The 20,882-nt window shown below is 38.4% G+C and overlaps 3 protein-coding genes across 8 annotated transcripts in view; 1 reads left to right on the forward strand and 2 right to left on the reverse strand.

Annotated features, from left to right (window-relative positions):
- LOC146480234 (uncharacterized) overlaps positions 1–12,430 on the reverse strand; it is a 45,975-nt gene extending 33,545 nt beyond the window's left edge. Inside the window, exon 1 of the mRNA XM_085109939.1 lies at positions 12,296–12,430. The gene's annotated coding sequence lies outside the window, so the exon portion shown is untranslated. The remainder of the gene's footprint in view (positions 1–12,295) is intronic.
- LOC146480232 (peroxisomal N(1)-acetyl-spermine/spermidine oxidase-like) overlaps positions 1–20,882 on the forward strand; it is a 70,478-nt gene that overhangs the window by 46,512 nt on the left and 3,084 nt on the right. The window contains exon 1 of one of the 3 annotated variants that reach the window (XM_085109940.1): positions 19,827–20,001. The exons of the other annotated variants lie outside the window; for them this stretch is intronic. The gene's annotated coding sequence lies outside the window, so the exon portion shown is untranslated. Of the gene's footprint in view, positions 1–19,826; positions 20,002–20,882 lie in introns of those variants that run through there. 3 annotated transcript variants of the gene reach the window in all.
- Positions 482–20,882, reverse strand: part of LOC146480238 (uncharacterized) — a 68,298-nt gene continuing 47,897 nt past the window's right edge. For 3 of the 4 annotated variants that reach the window (XM_085109919.1, XM_085109921.1, XM_085109917.1), the window contains 2 exons: positions 3,669–3,800; positions 482–1,568 (listed from right to left, as the gene is read on the reverse strand). In XM_085109919.1, the coding sequence (XP_084966045.1) occupies positions 925–1,568; positions 3,669–3,800 (776 nt within the window). In that variant the 3' untranslated portion in view covers positions 482–924. Of the gene's footprint in view, positions 1,569–3,668; positions 3,801–5,027; positions 5,151–20,882 lie in introns of all 4 variants that reach the window. The other variant, XM_085109916.1, reaches the window with a different exon arrangement.

The following is a 20,882-nucleotide window of genomic DNA, read 5'->3' on the forward strand; positions in this document are numbered from 1 at the left end:
CACTATGCTGGATAACATTTTATGCCGTCGTGAACAGAAGTAGCCAAAAACCGCCGCCATCTTTCCGCTAAACGTTCCTTGTTCCTCGTTGTTGGCTTCCATGTCGGTTCGATTCTCTGTTCACACTACTCAAGAAAGTGTCACGAAAACCTATCCGATATGTGACAATTCGTTTTCAAGACCGAAGCAGCGCAGCATCCCTCCGGCAAAACTCGAACCGAAATTAGCGTTGTGTGTGAACAAAAGCTCTATCCGATATGTTTTTGGTGCCGGCACAAGAGCTATCCGGTATAGTGTAGACAGCCTGAAGTCAAAGAGTGAGCACTTTGCCGAAAGATGTTTTCAGACTCTATCGTCAATGTGCATATTAAACGCTATAAACAGCACTGAATAAAGCTCAGCATCTTACTGGCCTTTGATACGAGTAAAGAACACGAGGCAAAACAATGGCCCACTTTTAGCTTGGCAAGCAGGCTATGTGTGTCAAGTTGTTGGTAGCCAATGACAGGATACTAAGAGGACATCCTTCACATATATCTAAAAATGATATTTAACTTCGATGACATGCAAGTTCAAGATTTGATTCAACAATAATTCTTGAAAAGAAAACACTGAAAATGACTACCATGAAGGAAATTTGGTGAACTTTTGTTTTGTTCTCGTTTTCTTAACCCACTTCTCGCCGTTTGGGCCGAAGTATCTACTGCCGGTCTGAACACCACACAGGTCCTCTATGCAAGCAGATTATCACAAAGGAAACACGAAACACGTTTCAGGCCGCGATCCTCCTTTATAGCACTGGCCAAAATGCCTTAGGAGGGTCCTGCACAGGAGACTTAGTTTCAATCACCACTATCTGCTACAATAAACCAATGAATTACTCTTCTTCGTATCTAGTATATTATATAAAAACTTGCTTTGTTTTTACGATGACGGCCTCACTTTCATCTCGGTGAATTTAAGAGAAAGACCTGGTCTGAACTTATTCCATGCGGGGCCCTTATAGTCAGTTGTTCTTGGCTTGTACTTTCCGTTCAAATTGGATTTGTGGCAATTGTTGTACCACCAGGCACCAGTAAATGCCACAGCACAGTTGTTACTGCTGTACGAACCCGTGTTTCTGTCGTTATCTCTATCTATTGTTGTAAACTTCATGTTATTGTGATATGTTAAAGCATCTCCAGCTGTCCCTGAATATGAACCCACATCAAGTCGATACAGCGCCTGCTCATCACCAATGCTGAACCTGCCATATTTGGCATACACTCTATCTCCGTTCCAGTCCTCCAGCTCCACTCGCAGAGAGCTGGGTCTAGAGGCCGTCAGCCTGTGGATCTTGTCGTTTCCTAACCAGAACTCAGCCGTCAGCTGACCAAAGCCTGTTTTGTAGTCGTTCCATCCCTGATAGAAAACCACCGAGCCGTCTTGTCTTCTTTGAAACACAGTCCATCCTCCACCGTCAGTGCGCATGTCACAATAGACATTGAAGTATCCTTTACCGTCTGGGTTCACAGCGTACACTCCGTTCTGAGTATGGCCTGATTTCAACAGCGATGAGCAATCTCGATCTAGGGAAAAACAAAAGCCTGCGATTAGAACAATCTGTCGAAAATAATAATAATAATAATAATAATAATAATAATAATAATAATAATAATAATAATAATAATAATAATAATAATAATAATAATAATAATAATAAAAACAAGAGGAATTGAAATACTATACTAATCTGAAAGTAGTAAGGACGCTATCGAAAGACAATCTCTTGTCAGTTATCAATTTTAGTTCGTAGCTGCAGCTTTTGGGGGACAATGCTTCTTTTTGGTGGCTGCCTAAATTCTAATTTCATTAAGCGTTCTATCTTGGTGAATATCAGTGGGTTTCTAGTATTTTACAGTTTAGTGCGATGTACTTTACTTTAATAATTAATTTAGCTAACCTCTTTTACAGTTTTATATTCTTGTAAAGATAACCGTAATCCGGCCTTTGGCTGCAATTGTTTTCTTAGTACCGTGTTGATACTGAGTGATGATACAACAAAGATGGAGTATAGCGTTTGTCGCGTTTATCACGCACCATTTTATGCAGTCTACGGTAAATTCAGAATCAAAGTTGTATTGCTCTCGGCTCCATCACTACAACGCAAGAAACAAGTTTCTTTTATTCCGAGTCATGTCTTACAATTTCCATGCCTGCTTATTTGTATTATATGTACGAAGTGTCCTGCTATTAAAACTATTAATGAACACCTCTGTATATTATCAATGCAAGGGTTAACGTGTGTTGTTGTTTTCGCCAAATGTTATCCGGCAATGTTGATAATAAAAGTTCATCTCGCAACGATTTCGGTAGCGCGCGAGAGCAGACGCCATTTACTGCTTTTGTTTCTTCCCCTCCTCGAATAAGCGCATCCTGCCTTTTGTTAAATTTGGATTAAACGCCTCGCTTATTTAAAGATTAAAGGTGTGTGGGCTAGCCTATCGGGCTAGCTCCCATCAATCAAAGATATTAAAGGGATTTTAAATTGCAAGCAAAGTTCACGCAAACCCACAGATCTAATCTTAAATGAGGTCAACGGCACGGATTTAGACGCGGCTAAAAGTTGGATTCCGGGGTAAAAAGTCGATAAAAAAAATAGATGATAGGAGATCAATCGATCCGTCCATATCAATTGATGACTGTTAGATAATTGATTATCGATTCGTACGGAGTCTAAGTATCTATGATCCACTGATTTGGCATACTGATCAAGATTACGCCAATGTAAATGTAAGGAGTTAAACTTGTGTTCGTAGTCTTCATTCTTAGTTTGTTTTCTAAATTTGTTTTCCTTTTTAAGACTTTTTCGCTCTTTATTACTCGGAAAAATCTAAGGATATAGATAATCTAATTTATATGTTACTCTAGCTTGAAAATCATGTATTATTCCGCAGTCAGTGACACAGGCATACTAGGAAAAAACAAATCCGAGTGCTCCTAACAAAAGTCGAACCTAAGACCTTCCGATAACTAATTCGGATGCTTTACTACTGAGCTACAGGAGAGCTATCCTGCATAATGCTCGCGGTTGAGTGTCGATCAATGGTATACGTGCAATGACATAAATGTGATGGTATATTTACTCTTGTTAGGAATAAAGCGTCTTAAAATTTTAAGAAACATCAGTGAGGTCACGTGTAAATTTGATGTAACAAAATCTGACACAGAGCGAGAGAAGGCAGCCATCTTGAAAAGAGTATCCTGCTTGTATTTTTGCACTTCCGAGATGAGATCCTTTGAATTTGGCCGGTTTACGGACATTGAAATAACTGTGCAACTCGATCGCAATAAGTGGATGTGAAAAAACGAAGATGACGGAAAAGAGGAGAAACTTTCTGTGCTATGGAATGGAACAGAGTTTGGGGAGGGATTCGAAGGCAATCTTTCGGGGCTATTTCTGATGCTACTATGAGGATATCGCGCTTCAAGAGACAAATGAGGTAGGGACTATGCTTAGACCATTAATTTCATTTGCATAGAAGTTAATTTTTATGTCTTTTGTTATACGTCCGTATAAACACTCCGGTGATTTGAAAGACTAACACAACATGAAAATGCTCTTCCATAAGTTAAATGCCTTCAAAGTGTCTAATTGAAATGTAGCGAGATCAATGTGACGTATTTACCTGACGGTTGCCAGCAGTGTGTTCCATTTCCTACGTGGGACTGGTTACATAAGCAATTGAAGGATCCCAGAGTGTTTGTACATGAAGCAAACCTGTGGCAGTCGTGGACACCGCTGACACACTCGTCGATATCTGTGAAAAAACAATACCGCAATACATTTAGCTGCATATGACTGTTATATAACCACAAGCTAACGATGGTTAAACTGTAAATAGGTTTTCTTTGTACCACATTTGAATGGATAGATAAATGCTATTTTGGTAAAAACACTGACCTTCGCTGTCAAGAGACCTAATTAACTTATTCTCTAACTGTCGATGGCTGTTTTAAGGGCCGAAACATAAAAAAAAGGTAGTCTTATTGTTTCAGAATAAACTTACCTTAACATCCTTTTGTATCTCCTTGCATTTTTGTGCCGACAGGGTTTAGCTATGCGACTTGCATCAAAGTGACTTTTAATTTAGCAAAGTGGGAGAATTTTCGAAGCAGTGAAATAGTCAAACTCGTTCAATAATTTACAGTAAAATGGCCCAGCGAAGGAATCGAAATTTGCTTTTCACTGTAAAAAACGAGACAAGTCCACTTTGCTATCGATAGAAATGTGGAAAGCACCCGGTATGTCGATGTCGATTGTTTGAAATTTACAACCGCGGTTATCTTTGAAGACACGAAAAGCAATTTTTCGTTTATAAAACTATTTATAGGGAATGTTTACTTTGAAGTTTTTTTTTCTGTTTGTACTTTATGTACTCCAATCAGGGTCAGGGAGCACCCAACAGTTCGTTTCTTTTGGCGAAATGTCACCTTTACATACTTTCGTATTACTAAAAGACAATTTCCTTTTGTTTTCGAATCGGCAAGTGTGTCACTTGAAGAAAGGATACCCGGAACAAGGCCAGCACGTATTTTCTAAGCACCAACGGAGGCTCGGAAATTCGGGAAATGAGATTTTAGCGTCTAAAACTTTTTACGAGTTGTAGTTCAGCCTCATAAGTAGACACAATCGAGAGTCGTGACGGACTTTATAAAGGTACCTTGACCCCCTCATACGAATGAAGAGTAATTGATGGCAAAAATTACTGTAGTATTTTTGGTTGTAAGTTTTTGACGTTTCTGCATGTCGAAATTTGAAAACATTATGCCCTTCCTTCTTGCTAGCCATTCTCCAGTTGCCCTTACCATTTAAAGTAAAATACATGAAAAACTGAACTTTTTACTGCCTCACGTGGGCATGCCAAACTCATGGCATCAATTAAGTGATTTCTTTTCTAATATCACCGGGTTTCCAGCTAACGCAATCAGTGGGTCTCATACAGTATCTCTTTTAACGAAACAAATTGACAACTCAAGTAGCTTACCAGTACAAGTTTTCCCATCGCCCGAATATCCAGCTTGGCATGTACAAGTGTATGATCCATGCACATTACTACACGATGCATTGACATCGCAACCGTGTGAGTTAGTAGAACACTCGTCTATGTCTAAGAAATTTTCGGAAAGCAAACGTTAGTATATTTGTCATTAATGTGGAAATTCCCATGAACCTTATATCCCAGTGAGATGTTATACCCCCGGATCATCATCATCATTTTTTTTCTGGGGACGCGTTTTCATTGCATGTATGGGAACATACAGTCGCGTTTTAGCGTACAATGTGTGGATAGGAGTCTGTCTTCGATCTTGAATTCTGGTTTAGTAATCGGTTTAATTCTTTTATAGAAGTCTTACTTGTCCGAAATCCAGAATGTTGTTTTAAAGCGATTCGTCTTCGATAAAGAACAAACATGTGTTCCTTGTTCGGTACCATGTTGATAAAGCAAGCAATAAATGCACATTATCTGGGTACATGCGTGCACGTACTAAATAAATATTACTCTTCATCCATGACGATGGTTTGAAAAGCTTCACATACGTCAAGAATGGTGAATACTTTGGCCTTCGTCAGTTTTGGAAGCTTTTCTTCAATCGTCGGCATTGTGTACTTGGGTCTTCTGATCGCCTTGATAATGGTTTGAATTGGATCAATGCATATACGAAGTTTGCCGTTTGGTTTCTCTTTTACTAGGTTGGATTCGAGCATAATGAAGGAGACGTAAAATGATCAGGCAAGAATGAAACTGAACTGGCTTATGAAGCGAACGGGAAAATGACCTAAACACAAACGTACATCTTGGAAAACAAGACAAAAAATTATACCTGAACATACGTGACCATCCCCACTGTAACCCGCGTTACAAGTACAGTTAAAGTGTCCAGCAGTGTTAATACAGGTTGCGTTTTCGTTGCAGTCGTGGATGGCGTTGCTGCATTCGTCGATATCTAGATTATTCGAGCATAATAAAGGAGACGTAAAATGATCAGGCAAGAATGAAACTGAACTGGATTTGTGAAGCGAAAGGGGAAAATGACCTAAACACAAACGTACATCTTGGAAAACAAGACAACAAATTATACCTAAACATACGTGACCATCCCCACTGTAACCCGCGTTACAAGTACAGTTAAAGTGTCCAGCAGTGTTAATACAGGTTGCATTTCCGTTGCAGTCGTGGATGCCGCTGTTGCATTCATCGATATCTAGAGAATTGGAGAATTATATTGCATGAGTACACTGATAAGGCAAGGATGAAATTACACAGGCTAATTATAAATGGGAAGGCAAATTATAGCTGAGTAAATGAACTGAATAAACTTATAGTATTTACCTTTTTCACAATTTTCTCCAGTAAATCCAGATGTACATACACAGAGGTACTTTTTGTCAGTGTAGCCAGACAGGCATTTGGCGTTGTTGATGCAAGGTTTGACGATCGAGCAAAGATTCTGATGAAAAAAAAAAAAAAAAAAAAAAACATTTGTACTCACCGCTTCTCTTCTCTTAAGCTAGGTCACTATATAAAATTTAAACGGACGAACAAGGCACATTGTACTCAGCTGGTTAAAAATACTTGATAAAAGCAAGTCCGCGTAAAATAATTATTTTGTTAAAACCTACTATAAATATAAATGCAGGGGAAAAGTGAAACGTGAAAGCATACAAGTGTCAATCACATGACTAACCAAGAAAGGCCCCAAAACTTGCGATATGCATCAGCTGCTCGAGGCAAAGCTGAATAATTTCAATATATAATTTCGATACAACAAAAGCAGTACGATGTCCCTGCCATTTTATGTTGTTTATTTTGTGTAGAATTTTGGATCTTTTAGTATTTCAGTAAAGAAAAATTTTTTTTTTTAAATAAGACGACTTGAAAAACTCTTGAACTGGAGGTGAGGAGTATAAGCTAATGCCCTATTTCTCAACACGGCGCTGTAGCAGGCCCTTAGCCGTTTTTTAAACAATTCATCGCACAACAATTGTATTCATTCTGATTTGAATTATTATTCAAAATCGTTCAAATTGGAGTGTTCCGTTTGCAAAACAATTGAACTGGTAAGACAGTTCTGACAAATGGAAAACGCCTTTAGTATCGACACTTATTTCCTACTTAAGTCCGCTAAATCAGTGATTTTTCCTGCAAATTGATTCGCCTTGCTTTGGAGCAAAGTTCACTTCTTATCTAACCCGTTTGTTAACCATGTTTGGTCCCGGGAAGGTTTTTTTTCCTTGGAGTGGGATTATGAGTTGCTGCAATTATCAAATCAAAATGACAAAAATATAATCCATAGTTCAGTTTCAACCATCACACTTTTCTTAAGTTCACGTTTTGATGTTAAAAAAGCACGTTATTTTCAAACGCTTATTTATTTTTTCAGATCTACAATTCATACCTCAGTGGCTACATATGTCCAGCCAGGCCTTTCTATTACGTCTTCCGGATGCTGAAAGTGATCCGAATTACTCAACTCACAAATCATTTTGTTGTCAATTGGTGGTCCAATGTTGACTGAAACGCAGTCGTTCTCCATAATGCAACGATGTTCACATGATCTGATGAGATTGGTTTCAATGGTAAGATTCAAAATTACGTGACCTTCCAGGAAATAGCCATGCTTTGGTGGCAGAAGTTTGATAGTTCGACAGCTCCCTACGGAAAAAAAAAATAAAATAAACTTCTTAGTCATAAACATCGTCAAAAAAAATCAAGGATGAATAAAACATTCTGACAAAGAGAGAAAAAGAGAAAGATGGAAGGGATTTCTAACTTATAGGCTTTGTGATTGGCCTTTCTCGTTATGTGGTGTGATGTTCGCGTCAGTGATTAGGGTCAGGGTCCAAACAAATGATGAGCACAACTTTAATTACGAAACACTAAAATCTGTCGTTATATTTTACGACAGCTCGAATTCATATTTATTACAATGCACGTAGCTATTAAAAGCCATTACACTTCCTACAGGTGCCGTTGAGGTTTTTCAGGCTTTCTCTTCGCAGCTGCTCAGTTAAAAGTTGCGTAAATAACTGCGAGGGTCTTTCTTCTATTTAATCTTTCACCCTCAGTTCAGACATATGTTTCATACATTCATAGTCATAGTAATGTTTTTGTCAATCGAAGTCGCAAGGAGAAAAGCGAACATGAAATTTAATTTTCTACGGATTTACTCATAGTTCCTTGAATGCGAAAACTATAAAAAGTATTCATTGATTTCTTCACTCTCACTTTTTTGCTAACCAGAGATGAGACATTTTCTACCCCAGGCCTTTATTTTCTAATCTTCGATCTGTTGTTTAGTTGTTTAATATTCGGCTAGAGTACGCAACATCGAAAATCAGCAGCTGTTATAGAATTGGCGCGAAACAGAACGCGCTCTTTAGTTAATTTAGTTATTTAGGTCATTCCGCATATCTCGAATTTTGCATAATTATGCCATTCCACACTTCATGTCACATGCCATTCCGCAAACGCATTCGCTTTTACCCTCATCGGTTGCTGAACCAGCAGTATGTAAGACAGAAAAAAATCGTCATGATTTAAGATTTTATTAAAATAAGAGGGTGATATTGAGGATCGAAAGTTTAAGTGCCAGAATAAAACATTCAGACTTGGTCACAGACGAAATCTCAAATTTACTCGAATTTTGCACTCTACCTAAAGTAAAATTCTCGCTTGAAAATCCTTTTGACTTTTTGCATGTCTAAAGAGTGATAGCTTAGCGGGGTTTTTCCCAATAAATTGCATCAAATGATGTAGAAAATAATACTTAGCTTCCATAATCAGAAACGATTCTAAGAACATTGTGTATGCACTGATAGATTTACGGTCAGGTACTCACGTTCAACGGAACGTTCGAGAAACGAGTGTATGTAGGTCTAACGTCTTAGACGATGTCAACGCCTCTAACATAAAAACAGCTAATGACGCCTTTTGGTTTGGAATAAGCAATAAATTTAAACTCGTTTTCTCACCTTGTTGGGCATCAGTGTTGTAGTACAGCTAAGCTCCCCAAAGATAACAGATGAATAGAAAATAATAAATGGAGAAGTAACAACCTGCCATACTGAAATAAAAAAAAAAAATAAATAAATAAATAAATAAATAAATGAAATGGATCAAAATTTAAAAGCACCGATAAGAAACCGATAAAGATAAATGCTATATTCATCATTTCAGCTATGGAAAACTCTTTGAGTTCCTACAGAAAGAATAGTCGGAGGTATCTTCTCCGTCCCCACAGAATTATTTAATACTATTTTTTAGTTTATTTGCCATGTAAACGTCCCGTCAAGTTTGGTTTTCACATGGAAGAGAAATGAACTAAAAATTAGGTATGCTAGCACTTTTGCGGCAAGTTGTCCACAAAAATCTTCAACTCGAAAATTACTGAAGATAAATATGTTGTCGACGAAATTTATCTCTTCACCACTAGGTTTATTAATAATATTAAAGAATCGCCATAACAAGAAAAAAAAAAAAAGGAAAGATGTAGTTAAATGCGACGATCCATGTCCCTGGCATGGTTTATTGTTTATCGTCCCTAAAGCAATAAGAGGCTAGTCTATAAACTAACGGCACAGACTAACAGCCAGCTCATGCCATTATTTCGTAGCCTCAGGAAAAAAAAACAAAACAAAAAAAAAAAAAACGTCATGAAAGCTTTTATAAGTTTATTTTCTAACTCGACGCGGAGCCGGATCAATTTGCACTAAATTTGTTAATAAACTAGAAAACAAGGAACACTCCGTAAAAACTAAGGGTTTATTTTAAGTCGATTTTTCAACTTAATTCTGGTGCTGCGGTAAGACAGCGTGTGAATCTCATTTGAAGACGAGTCACATTATGATAAGATAACTTTCATGTTATTTATACGACGATGTCGTCTTAGAGTAAGATGATTTTTTCTTAGATCCAAAGTGCCGTGGTAAGTCATTATATTATCTTATTTAACATGATATATGGAGCGATGAAAGCCCAACAAATTTCAATCCATAGTAATTATTACACCAAATCTGAAATGATAGAACTTATGGAAATCAGCTTACCGTAAATTTACAGGAAAACAGAGGTCGGGCCGCAGCATGTTAAATACTGTTAACGTTTTGTTGGTCTTAATAAAAAGTGCCGTAAATTATGAACCTTGCATTGCAGATTGTCTGAATTGTCACTACACTCATTCCTCTGATCAGTGACGCAGCAGAATTTTTGGACTCATCTTTGGTTTTCAAAAAAAACACTCGGTTTAGAAAGCGACAGTAATTTCTTCAAGTCCATTTTCTTTCTTTTGTCTAGTTCATGCTGTTAAATTCGTGTAAGTTACAACGTTTAGCAGGGGCTTTAGACCGTATTTGATGTCCAGATGTCTTCTCATTTGAATATTGAAGTTGTTGTCTCGAAATTCCTGTAAATTCCCCACTCTCCGCTACTTGAAGTTTGCGATGGATCAAAGCTCTGCATTTTTCAGGGAAGATCAGAAAAGACCTCCTAAAATAAATTTGGATCCTTTTGTGTTGGAATTTTTCGATTTCTTCCAAGGCAATTCATCAAGCAAGTTAGCAATATTTTTTTTTACCGCGAACTAAAATGGTTTTACAGAATCGGCCTGGTGAGAGTAGAGAATTTTTGAGGGAGCTGTTTTCATTTCAGGATCATTTGTTTTTTCCAAAGGAATGCATTGAGCAGGGGATTTTCTCAATAGAAGAGGTAGTTGTAATGGCATTTTTGGAGAATCACCCATCAACTGTTAAGCATACCTAATTCATGCAAGCATGAAGCGTATTGCATCTTATGCAGGATGGCAGTATCTTATAGCCTGCTTAGGCGTATTAAAATTTACACAAGACCAAAAAAACTTCTTAAAATGAGGGCCCCATCGACTCAGATTAATGTAATTAAAATTGCTTTTTCTTAAAGTAAGATGCCTCAATGTTGATTAAGATAAGCGCCTCTCAAATGAAGATGATTTAAGACAATATTTAAGACGACCTCTTATCTTATATATAACTTAGACTCTAATAGTCTTCATTTAAGGTCTCCTGTGTTAATATAAGATGATTTCCGTCTCAATTTAATGTGGTGATGGTGTTTCATAAGACGGAAAACGTAAGGACAAGTCTTAGTTTAAGTTTTTTAGTTTTTACGGAGCACGCTCACCGCGGAAAACTTTTTTAAACACGGTTAATTCATACAGTTTCGAAATAACGATCGAAAGGCAGCCCAACCTATAATATTATTAGTTGAAGGAAGTAGAATATTTTTAATAAATTGCGCCAGGTTGTAGATTTTGCCGAGCTAGTGTATGCAGACTGTTTAGATCTCCCATAATTTCAGATTTCTCAAACAATGTGACTTTGCTAATACTGGTGCATCCAAGAGTTCATTTTGGTGGAAGGTCCGTTCGAAAGACATCACCCGTCTCAGTCAGAAATTCGGATTAAATTGTGAAGAAAAACAAGCGTTATCTTTAACGAAAGGTCACCTGAAACTTTAGCAACGCTAAAAAACTAATCCCATTTGTGTTCGGTGGACAAATACGTCGGTAAAAGTTCGGAAAAAGACCCGCTGGCATTTCGAACAGCCAAAAACAGCTCGTAAATTCGGGGAATAGTATTCTGTTTCCTAAAAATTTTCAGCTAAGAATACGAACGGATAAAGCTGCGTCAACTTGTGAAAATTTACGTTTTGGAGGTCGTAAAACGACGCGAGATTTTTTAAGGAAAGAACGTTTTAACTATTTTTGGTTGGGTTCTCTGGGTTTTACGCTAAACGGAGGAAATTGTCTACACACAAACTTACACTTTGTAAGTAGAAACGAGATTCGTGTTGGTCGCGCAGGGAACGTTTCTCTTCTAGACATGCGAAGTACGGTCAAAATCGAAGACGAATGTGCACTGGCATGGGCCAAAATTGTGCTTGGCGAGTTTGATACGAAGACTCTCGTCTCTGCTTGCTTTTATTGAAGGACACGACGCACCAAGTAATTTTCTCATAAGGGAGCAATCCTTTCATTCGTTGTGGTTGCCAAAACTTCCATAATACGGCATAAAATATTTTTATTTTGTTTCCGTTAATAAGTCTCGTATCGTTGGCCAGCAATTAAAAGCAATGAGTTCACGAACTGGGAAAATCGGTTAATGCTCGAATTTCTTTCTTTGTGTGGTAATATTTAACCAATATATAGTTGGCCGAACTTCTTTACATGGCTATAATTATTATTACTACATGTATTATTATAGCTATTTCTTTTTTACCTTTCGGGGCATCTGAGTAGTACTGTAGCCAGTCTTCTCAAGAAAGAGCAGATCAACAAGCTCGAACAAAGAAGATCTTTACCCCCAAACAATGATTCGCTGTGTGTATAATTGGTGAATACGAGACTGACTCGAAAGATATGGATTGGAAGTGGCAGGTGAGTATTGATCACAATGGGATGGGGAAAATTGTCATCCATCAAGGAATGACAGAATTAGATAATGGCACTAAACCGCTTTCTCATCTATTATTGATTGTCGGATGACTTTTAAGGGAAGACACTAACGTAAGCACTTATACCAATTTTTTTTCTCCCTTGATAATTTCTATCAGAAAGAAAATAAGAGAGGGAAAGGGAGATATGTTGAAGACGTATATATTTTGATTGACTAATTATAAAACGAAGATCCCTTATACAATCGTACTGAAAGTGACGTTTCTTTTCAAAGTTTGCGTTAGAAATATTCAAAACACTGGAAGTTTTTACCCAGCGAACAGACCTCCCGGCTGGGGATAAATTTAAATGGCTTGGCTTACGATAGTTCGATTGTTCGTTTGTTTGTTTTTTCATTAGGGTTATGCACTCTTCGTAATTAGTAAAAAGGGAAGAAGATTTTTTATGTACATAAATTATTTGTGGCGGCTGAGTAAGAAACACAGTGCTGAATTTTGTGACTTTACTTTCTATCAGAAAGAAAATAAGAGAGAGAAAAAAGGGAGATATGTGGAAGACGTATATATTTTGATTGACTAATTATAAAACGAAGATCCCTTATACCTTTAGAAATATTCAAAACACCGGAAGTTTTACCCAGCGAACAGGTGTCCCGGCCGGCGCTTGCGTATAGGGTATAAATTTAAACGTCTTGGATGACGATAGTTCGACTGTTCGTTTGTTTGTTTTTTCATTAGAGTTATGCGCTCCTCGTAATTTAGTAATAAGGAAAGAAGATTTGTCATGTACATAAATTATTTGTGGCGGCTGAATAAGAAACACAGTGCTGAATTTTGCGACTTTACTCCTAGTTATTCTCCCAATATCTCAAACGTTTGATGAAATAAAAACTACGCCTGCTGCTATCTCCAACCAAATAGGAAAATAAGTGACTACCTATGGATTTTCGTTCAACATCGTGAGAAGGTTAAGAAATCGTCGGGAGTCTAAAGAAAGAAATTGCAAGATGTTAAAATAATGAAAATGGGTTGGTTGGGTTGAGTGGCTAAAACAAAACGGAATCCTTTTTTTGGGGGTGGGGGGTGGGGAGAGGGGGATTTGTAACTCTTAAGCACGATCTCAAAAGACTTGCCATACAATCACTTGTTTTATTTAGTAACCCCTTGAAACACAGGTTGTGGCCAGACAGCGTTGACAGAGCTTGAAATGCAAGTATTTGTTTTTTTCTTGAGCTTGAGGACTATATCCCTGAAGTGGAGGAATTTTACAGGAAAAACCACAGCGGCCGCAAGTTGCAGTGGCATCACCAGGCCCCAGTTGCTCAAAGGCCGGATAACTTTATCCTCTGGATAAGGAACTCTTCAGCGTCTCAAATATACTTCACGTTAAATGTTTTCCAAGGTTTTCGTACACTCCCCAACTAAGCAGTGGTTAGAGTGCACATATTCGGTTGTACAAGAGGAAATACTGAAATCTTTGCACAGGTTGAAACTGTCGGATAGTGACTTATCCACTGGATAAAGTTATCCGGCCTTTGAACAACTGGGGCCTGATGTCCAATGGAGTGGTGGGTTGTTTCTTTAATCTCGGTTTATTTCCAGACTCGGTGCTTCCTTGCTGAACCCCAAACTCGGGCCCGTTAATATCGCGAAGTAAATCGGTTCTCCTAGAAATACCATTTCGGTCCGAAAAGAGAACACTGATTACAGCGGCGTCAGCCCCTATAAGTTGACGAGCGTGACATTTCCTGGGACCTTCATTCAACGCGCCTCTGATGGGCTGTTTCAATTGTCGTTTGTCCAAGACAGAGATGGTGGTGATAAATTTTTATACCGCACTTATCACGTAGTCTCATGGCGCATAATCGATAAGTGGAATAATCTGCCAAACGAAATTGCTGAGGCGGAAAATTTGAACACTTTTAAAAGAACAGACTGAGATGTCATCTTGCAAATTTTTCAAATGATTACTGAGTTCTTTTATTGTGTAATGTGTAATATATTTTATGCTTAGTATTTTAAACACTTGTAAATAATTAATGTCTTAATTTATTTTATTATCAGGAGATAATTAGAAAGGGATAACCTCTCTTATCTCCTTTTCACTTTCCTATGGATTTGTGAATAAACGGTTATTATTATTATTATTATTATTATTATTATTATTATTATTATTATTATTACAATCCTTCTGTAAGGTGGGATCGGACGTCAGCAGCATGTCAGAGATGCAGTCACTCAGTCTTTCCACAGGGCTGGACCCAGCAACCTGACAAAACTGTCTCAGGGATGTCCCCTTTAGAGACGTGCCTGCTTAAAGCTTGGTTCTCTATAACAACACTATAACTATAACTTTCCCTGTTTTTTTCATGTTGTATAGTCAGTATTTAGTTCATTTTAATCCCTTTTTTGTTGTTAAGGTTATCATCGCCAACAAGATTGGAAAATTTGACCTCGAAGTAATAACTTTTCAAATGGCTGTGTTGTTCGCCTAGAATGAGCGACCGCACGGGAAGATTGCCTTCGAAAATTTGAGGTCGGTGCAGGGCATCTTGTTTTCTTTATTTTGCTAAGCAAGAAAAAGCTCACTGCCTTCTTTCTCGCGTTTCTTGTTGTAGGCTTGCCTCTGAACTCCCTGATTCGGAACTTCGAAGAACACTGTGGGTATGTGAACTTATCAACCTTCAACGATAATCATTTTCAACACAGTTACTTTCTCTTGACCAGTCCAGCTCTAGTGGAATAATTTTTTTTCCTGGCCTCAATAATCGATAAGAATCGATGACAGTTGATATTAGTAGATACCCGCCCGGTTACTTGATTGATAACTTGATTGATAGTTAAGGGTAATATCTTTTGACTATCGATTTGTCATCGATTAGCCGATGTTAGTTGATGTCAATTAAACTAAGATCGAATTTCCTAAGCTGGATCAATTTTCACTGAACAATATACGCTGGGGTTTTTTCCCTATTGATTTGACGCGTTTTTAGAAGAAGGTTATCCTTTTGCGCCTCAAGAACTATTTGTCTTTTACAGTCACTAATTGCCTTCGCCAAGCCCAAACGACAGATTCTTTTATGTCAACCCCAAGCCAAGTTACCAAAGGATTTCAGCGACAGCTCTTTGTTCTGGGTCAATCAAGAATTCGCCGTTATGTAAGTTGAAGAAAAGTTAATGCCTAACAATAAATCATAGTAGTATCACTAAAGATAATGGTTTTAAAATTTTTTTCAAAGGGTGTCACGCTAGTTTTCTTGTTCAACAATGTTAGGTCACGCTTTTTTTTTTAATGGTGTTTTGCCACGTCTTTCTATTCCTTAGGGAAGTGGCCAAAACTGCTATACTCGAACAGGATCCACCAAACCACAAAATAAATGGTGGTCTCCTTCTGCACCCCTCTTCCTCACCTCAAAAGATGGTGCCTTTATTGCATAGCCACCCCTGTATTAAGCAGTAAAAAATGACAGTAAAATTCAAAGCTCACTTTCATTGTTTATGTTGCAATGTAAACTCTTGCTACAGCTAGCTGAATATTTTTGTGTCAACTCAAATTTTAAAGTCAATAAAATTTTGTCGGTAATTCTTTTCGTGAGAGAAATAGTGTCTTCAATAGCCCCCCTACCCCAGACAAGGTGGGTCCTCTCCCAACAAACTTGCTATAACCAGCCTTAGGTCATGCTTTCTCCTTGAAAGTGGCTGGGTCACAGTTTCTCCTTTCAAGGTGTTAACAACCTGTGGTCACGTGTTTCTCAGTTTTAAAGTCACGCCATCTCCTACAGTACCCAGTCTCCCAGACTCACAAGAGCGTTAGGTCATGGAACTTCTTCAAGCTTTACAAGCATGTATTTTCACAGCATTGTTTACTGAACTATATGTTGTCTGTTTTATTTAGCAAAAACAGCAAAGTGCAGAAACGTGGCAAAGTGAACCTCATCGGTCGATTGCAGCTTTCAACAGAAAAAGCAAAACAAGAAGAGAATGATGGTAGTGTGGCGCTCAGGATTCTAAGAATACAGGTATTGAATGTGAAATATATGAAATATCATATCAGGTACTTCACTGTTAATTGTATTTGTTACATTTTCCTCATGATTGTTGTGTTTTCCGCGTTGAACCATACAAATGTTTATAGAAACGCAGATATTGAAGGTTATTTTCCACGTACCGATTTCTTGGCCCTATTACTATGTCCGGTCGCATGGGCCAATTTACACGTCACTATTTGGCGACCGATTTCTTTTTCCGTTTGTGTTGGCCTGATTTAAGAAATTTGTTCCAAATAGGACCGATATTCGTCCATTCCATTCACTCATTTTCTTTGTCAAATTGGGCCAAATCGGCCCGATTAATCGGTACGTTTAAATACCGGTAAACCAATCTCGATATAATAAAATTCGTACTAGGCAACGAGGTTTAGGGGAATAAAACAAAAGAAACTACATTGAGGTTCAGAGATGAATAATTTAATTCTGTTGTTTTACTCCCCTAAGCCTCGTAGCCAAGCTAGAAATTTAATATTATCGAAATTGGCCTATTATCCCTTCCTTGCATTTTTCTTCGCCCAATCAAACCAATCAGGTGTTGTTTGGATCTGGAACTTTTCAGTGGTGATATATCCCCACGTTTCCTGCTATTAGTTCTTGTCTGTTGATTTTTATCGCCTCTCCCTTACTGCATGTTGGTCTATCTTGTTTCAGGGAGCGATTGTCAAGATCATGAAGATGAGAAAGAGAATCATGAACGCCGCCCTTCAAACAGAACTGGTTGAAATTCTTAAAAACATGTTCATTCCTCAGAAGAAGATGATCAAAGAGCAGATCGAGTGGCTTATAGACCACAAGTTTCTCAGACGGGATGAGGAAGACATTAACACTTTCTTATAGGTGGTATAACGAACGAAGGAAGACAAGTCTTAACCCTTTCACATCCAAATAGTATCTTAGCTGGAGATTAAAATTTCAAATTTCTCGGACTTGTGGAATAACTGCTCGACAGCTTCTTGGCCATCGTAGCTGGTGGACACACGGTGCAACATTGCTTTCACCATTGCGCCAATGTAGCGCCAATGCTGCCTGCAACATTGTCTGGAATGGCCACACGGGGTTGCTCGCACATTTCATACAACGTTACTCGCAATATTGCAACGTGTGTGCCGGCCTTTATTGGCGCGAAGCAGAAGCCATAATCCCCGGTTATGGCTCCTGGCGCGAAGGCAAAGTTTTGGCGTCCCTGCAGCTGAAACTTTCCCTTCGCGCTAACAGTTCGGCAAACTACGCAGACAATTTAGAATCACAATAATTTCACGATAATTTAGTTTGAAAAGAAGGTCAACATTTCCAAGTCTGGGGATGAAATAACTGCTCTCCTCAAACGAGACATGCCAACTCAGGTTTGTCCTTTTACACAGAGCTTCTCCAGTTAAAGGCAACGGAGGCTCTGTTCGAAAGGAAATATCTTTCCGCTCCTTTGCCAGTTTATGCATTTTGCATCTGTGTCCTAAGAAGTGGTCTGTTACGAAGACACTGCGAGGTAACTTTTAGTGGAATTTATTAAAATAAAGTTCTATTTGTAACAGTTTTGTACGGAGCATTCCTGGTTGAGATTATAATTGACTTCTTTCGATTCTCATCTTGTTGTAACGTGCAGACGTGCTTTACCTTGTTTGTGCTTTGGTCAGTCTCGTCCCTAGAGCCAACTACTGGCCATCGTCCCTGTTTTATCGTCGATTTTATGGCGACTTGCGCATATGCGATGTGAGCTAAAATGTGTAACTGTTTAGGGGATTCCCAGAGGCATCACTTACGCTATCAAACTGCAGAGAAATTGCGGTAAAGTACATACGCGCACGGCTCTTGAAATCGCGATCGCCATAAAAGTCAACATCAAAATCGCAACAAATCTCTCCAATTTGTACGTCACTCCATAGCTGCATGCGTTGGGATCAAATTTACACAAACTCATTACTCGGGTCTCCTATGGGTGGTGCCTACTAATACAGGGACATTTTTGCTCGGTTTAAAACTATGCGGAGAAGGCAGAATTTCAAGTAGCAAGTGCTCTTGATATCCAAAAAGAAAATTGAGGGTAAAATTGTAATTTAGTGTTGTCTTTATGTTACTTTTGTGATGTATTGTAATTTCTTTTTTTAGCAAACTTTTGAAATATTTGCATAAATAAAAAAAATCTGAAATCTGGGGTAACCATGCATTTTTCAGTGATGATAAAGCTTCAATTATGGAAAAAATGCCGTACATTACCTTGTATTTTAGCACTTTTTAAGATTATTGTTGCTTAATTATCTCGTAAAAAAAAAAAAAAAAAACAAAACTGGTTACTCCCATTTTTTTTTTGTATTCCACTAGCCCTTGCTAAGATCTGCTTTTCCTGCATAGTCATAAACTGCGCAGAAATACCTCTGTATTAGTAGGCACCGTCCTTAAGGAATTTGCGTCTTAGTCGCGTCAAAGACGCAGATAGCAGTATTGTATTCATAAGCTCTCTTCGCGTCTTTCTCAATGATACGTTTTTGCTAACGCGTGTTTTTCTCATATGTTTTCAGGTGACGGGCGCTTTACTTTGGTTTGCCAAAATCAAATCGATGGGGCTGCCAGACGTTTCGTTAGGTTGCCTCATTTTCTTCAAAAATTTCTAGTTATCGAGTTACCCTGTCGCGGAGCGGTACTCTTCCCCAGCGCGTCCCTTCTCTTTGCAGGAACCGACTTCGCGCGCGATCGCGTGTTCTACTCGCTCAACCAATCCTTTATGTTTCCTAGGCTCATGTAGTGACGTGTGTTTAAGCCTTAGTTGCAACACGCACATTCCTGTCACCGTGCTAAACTATTTTCCATATCATTCTAATACTATAATCTGGTCAGGACGAGCGTTTTCACTACTCTCCACATGCTTCAACCGTGAGCTTTTCCTAATTTTTTTTTCTCAGCAGTCTGCAACTGAGCACCCATCATTTCCTCTTTCATACCCTTTGTCAGTTGAGGGCTGCTCTCCACTGAGCCAAAATTTCCGGAAAGGCTTTTTCTCATCTTTTCCAAACCTCAGTTTCGAAATTTCCATTCGAAATTTGTGGCCAAATGAGTGAGTCACGTGACTTTTAAGATGTGTCACGGAATCCGTCACGTGAAACTGTTGACCGTCCGAGGTTTACTCACAGCCGGATTGTGCTAGCCTGTTCACAGTCCCCTACTTTTCCGTGGGATTTTCTAAATTTCGAACTCCTGCCATCTTGGTTTGAAAAGGCGAGCGCAACCTGGGGAGAGTGTCTCCATACAACGTAGCCTGACTGGGGACCCCCCCTCGGTAGTTTAGGCACTCTCCCCAAGTTGTCCTCGCCTTTACAAACCAAGATGGCGGGAGTTCGATCGAACAAGCGAAGAGTTTCGAAAATCCCACGGAAAAATAGAGGACTGTGAACAGTCTAGGATTTTGCACGATTGTACAGTATTTAGAGTTCACACCATACAGTCCAGCCGTTTAAGCAAGGGATGAAACATCTGTCTTACTATTTTTGCTGGTAATATCTTGATTTTCCCACTGAATTTCCTCGCTCAAGTTTATATAAAGTAAATTGCATAAGATGGCGATCATGGCCCGGGATTATATCATGGCGGGCCTGATCGCGAGTGCAAAGGTGGATGAATGAACAAACGTTTCCAAACGCCGTCCGGATTCGAAAAGCTTTGTTAGCTTTGCGTTTTGAGTTAAAAGGGCCAGAACATGGCAAAGTGATACTGATATAATTTAATTCCTGTAGCCATTAATTTTTGAGGCTCAAGCTTAAATCTATACTCGTTAACACGCCGAAACTACAGTAAGTTTGATGTTTGGCCGACAATTCACCTCTGAAACTCTGCTTGAATTTGTTGGATATGGCTTTTAAATAGTCCCTTTACCCAAATAATGGCTGTGTGGGAGACTAACTTGTAAATGGCTAGTTATTTGAGTATTTTATGGTTAGTGACATGATGACGTCTGTACCTGCAATTTCCACTGTAATGTGAGCCCATCTTGAAATTGTGTCCCTGTTAACTTGTCCATGAGGGAGAAACCATAGTCTAGTAATAAATTATGGTCATTGGAATTATGGAACTGGCCAAAAATCAAATGTTGTTGCTAGTGCAGATTTCTTTGTAGTAAACCTAACTGGGTACCACAATGTCACTGAATGAATCTTTTTTTTGTGAACCACACACTGTCAATTCCTAAGCCAGCATAAATTTTGAAATAAGTTTCAATGTATCTGCTTTATATAATTTATTATGTTCAAGAGGCAATCAAAAGACTTCAAAATTAGGGCTTGTGATTCAGACTTTATATCTACTGGAAAGTACCATAATTTTCTTTTCAGTTGAAAACATTTAGGACAGAAAAAAGGGACATTGTTGTTGTTAACAA

The sequence above is a fragment of the Pavona decussata genome, unplaced genomic scaffold, assembly GCF_977016875.1.
Source record: "Pavona decussata unplaced genomic scaffold, jaPavDecu1.1 SCAFFOLD_54, whole genome shotgun sequence".
Lineage (NCBI taxonomy): Eukaryota > Metazoa > Cnidaria > Anthozoa > Scleractinia > Agariciidae > Pavona > Pavona decussata.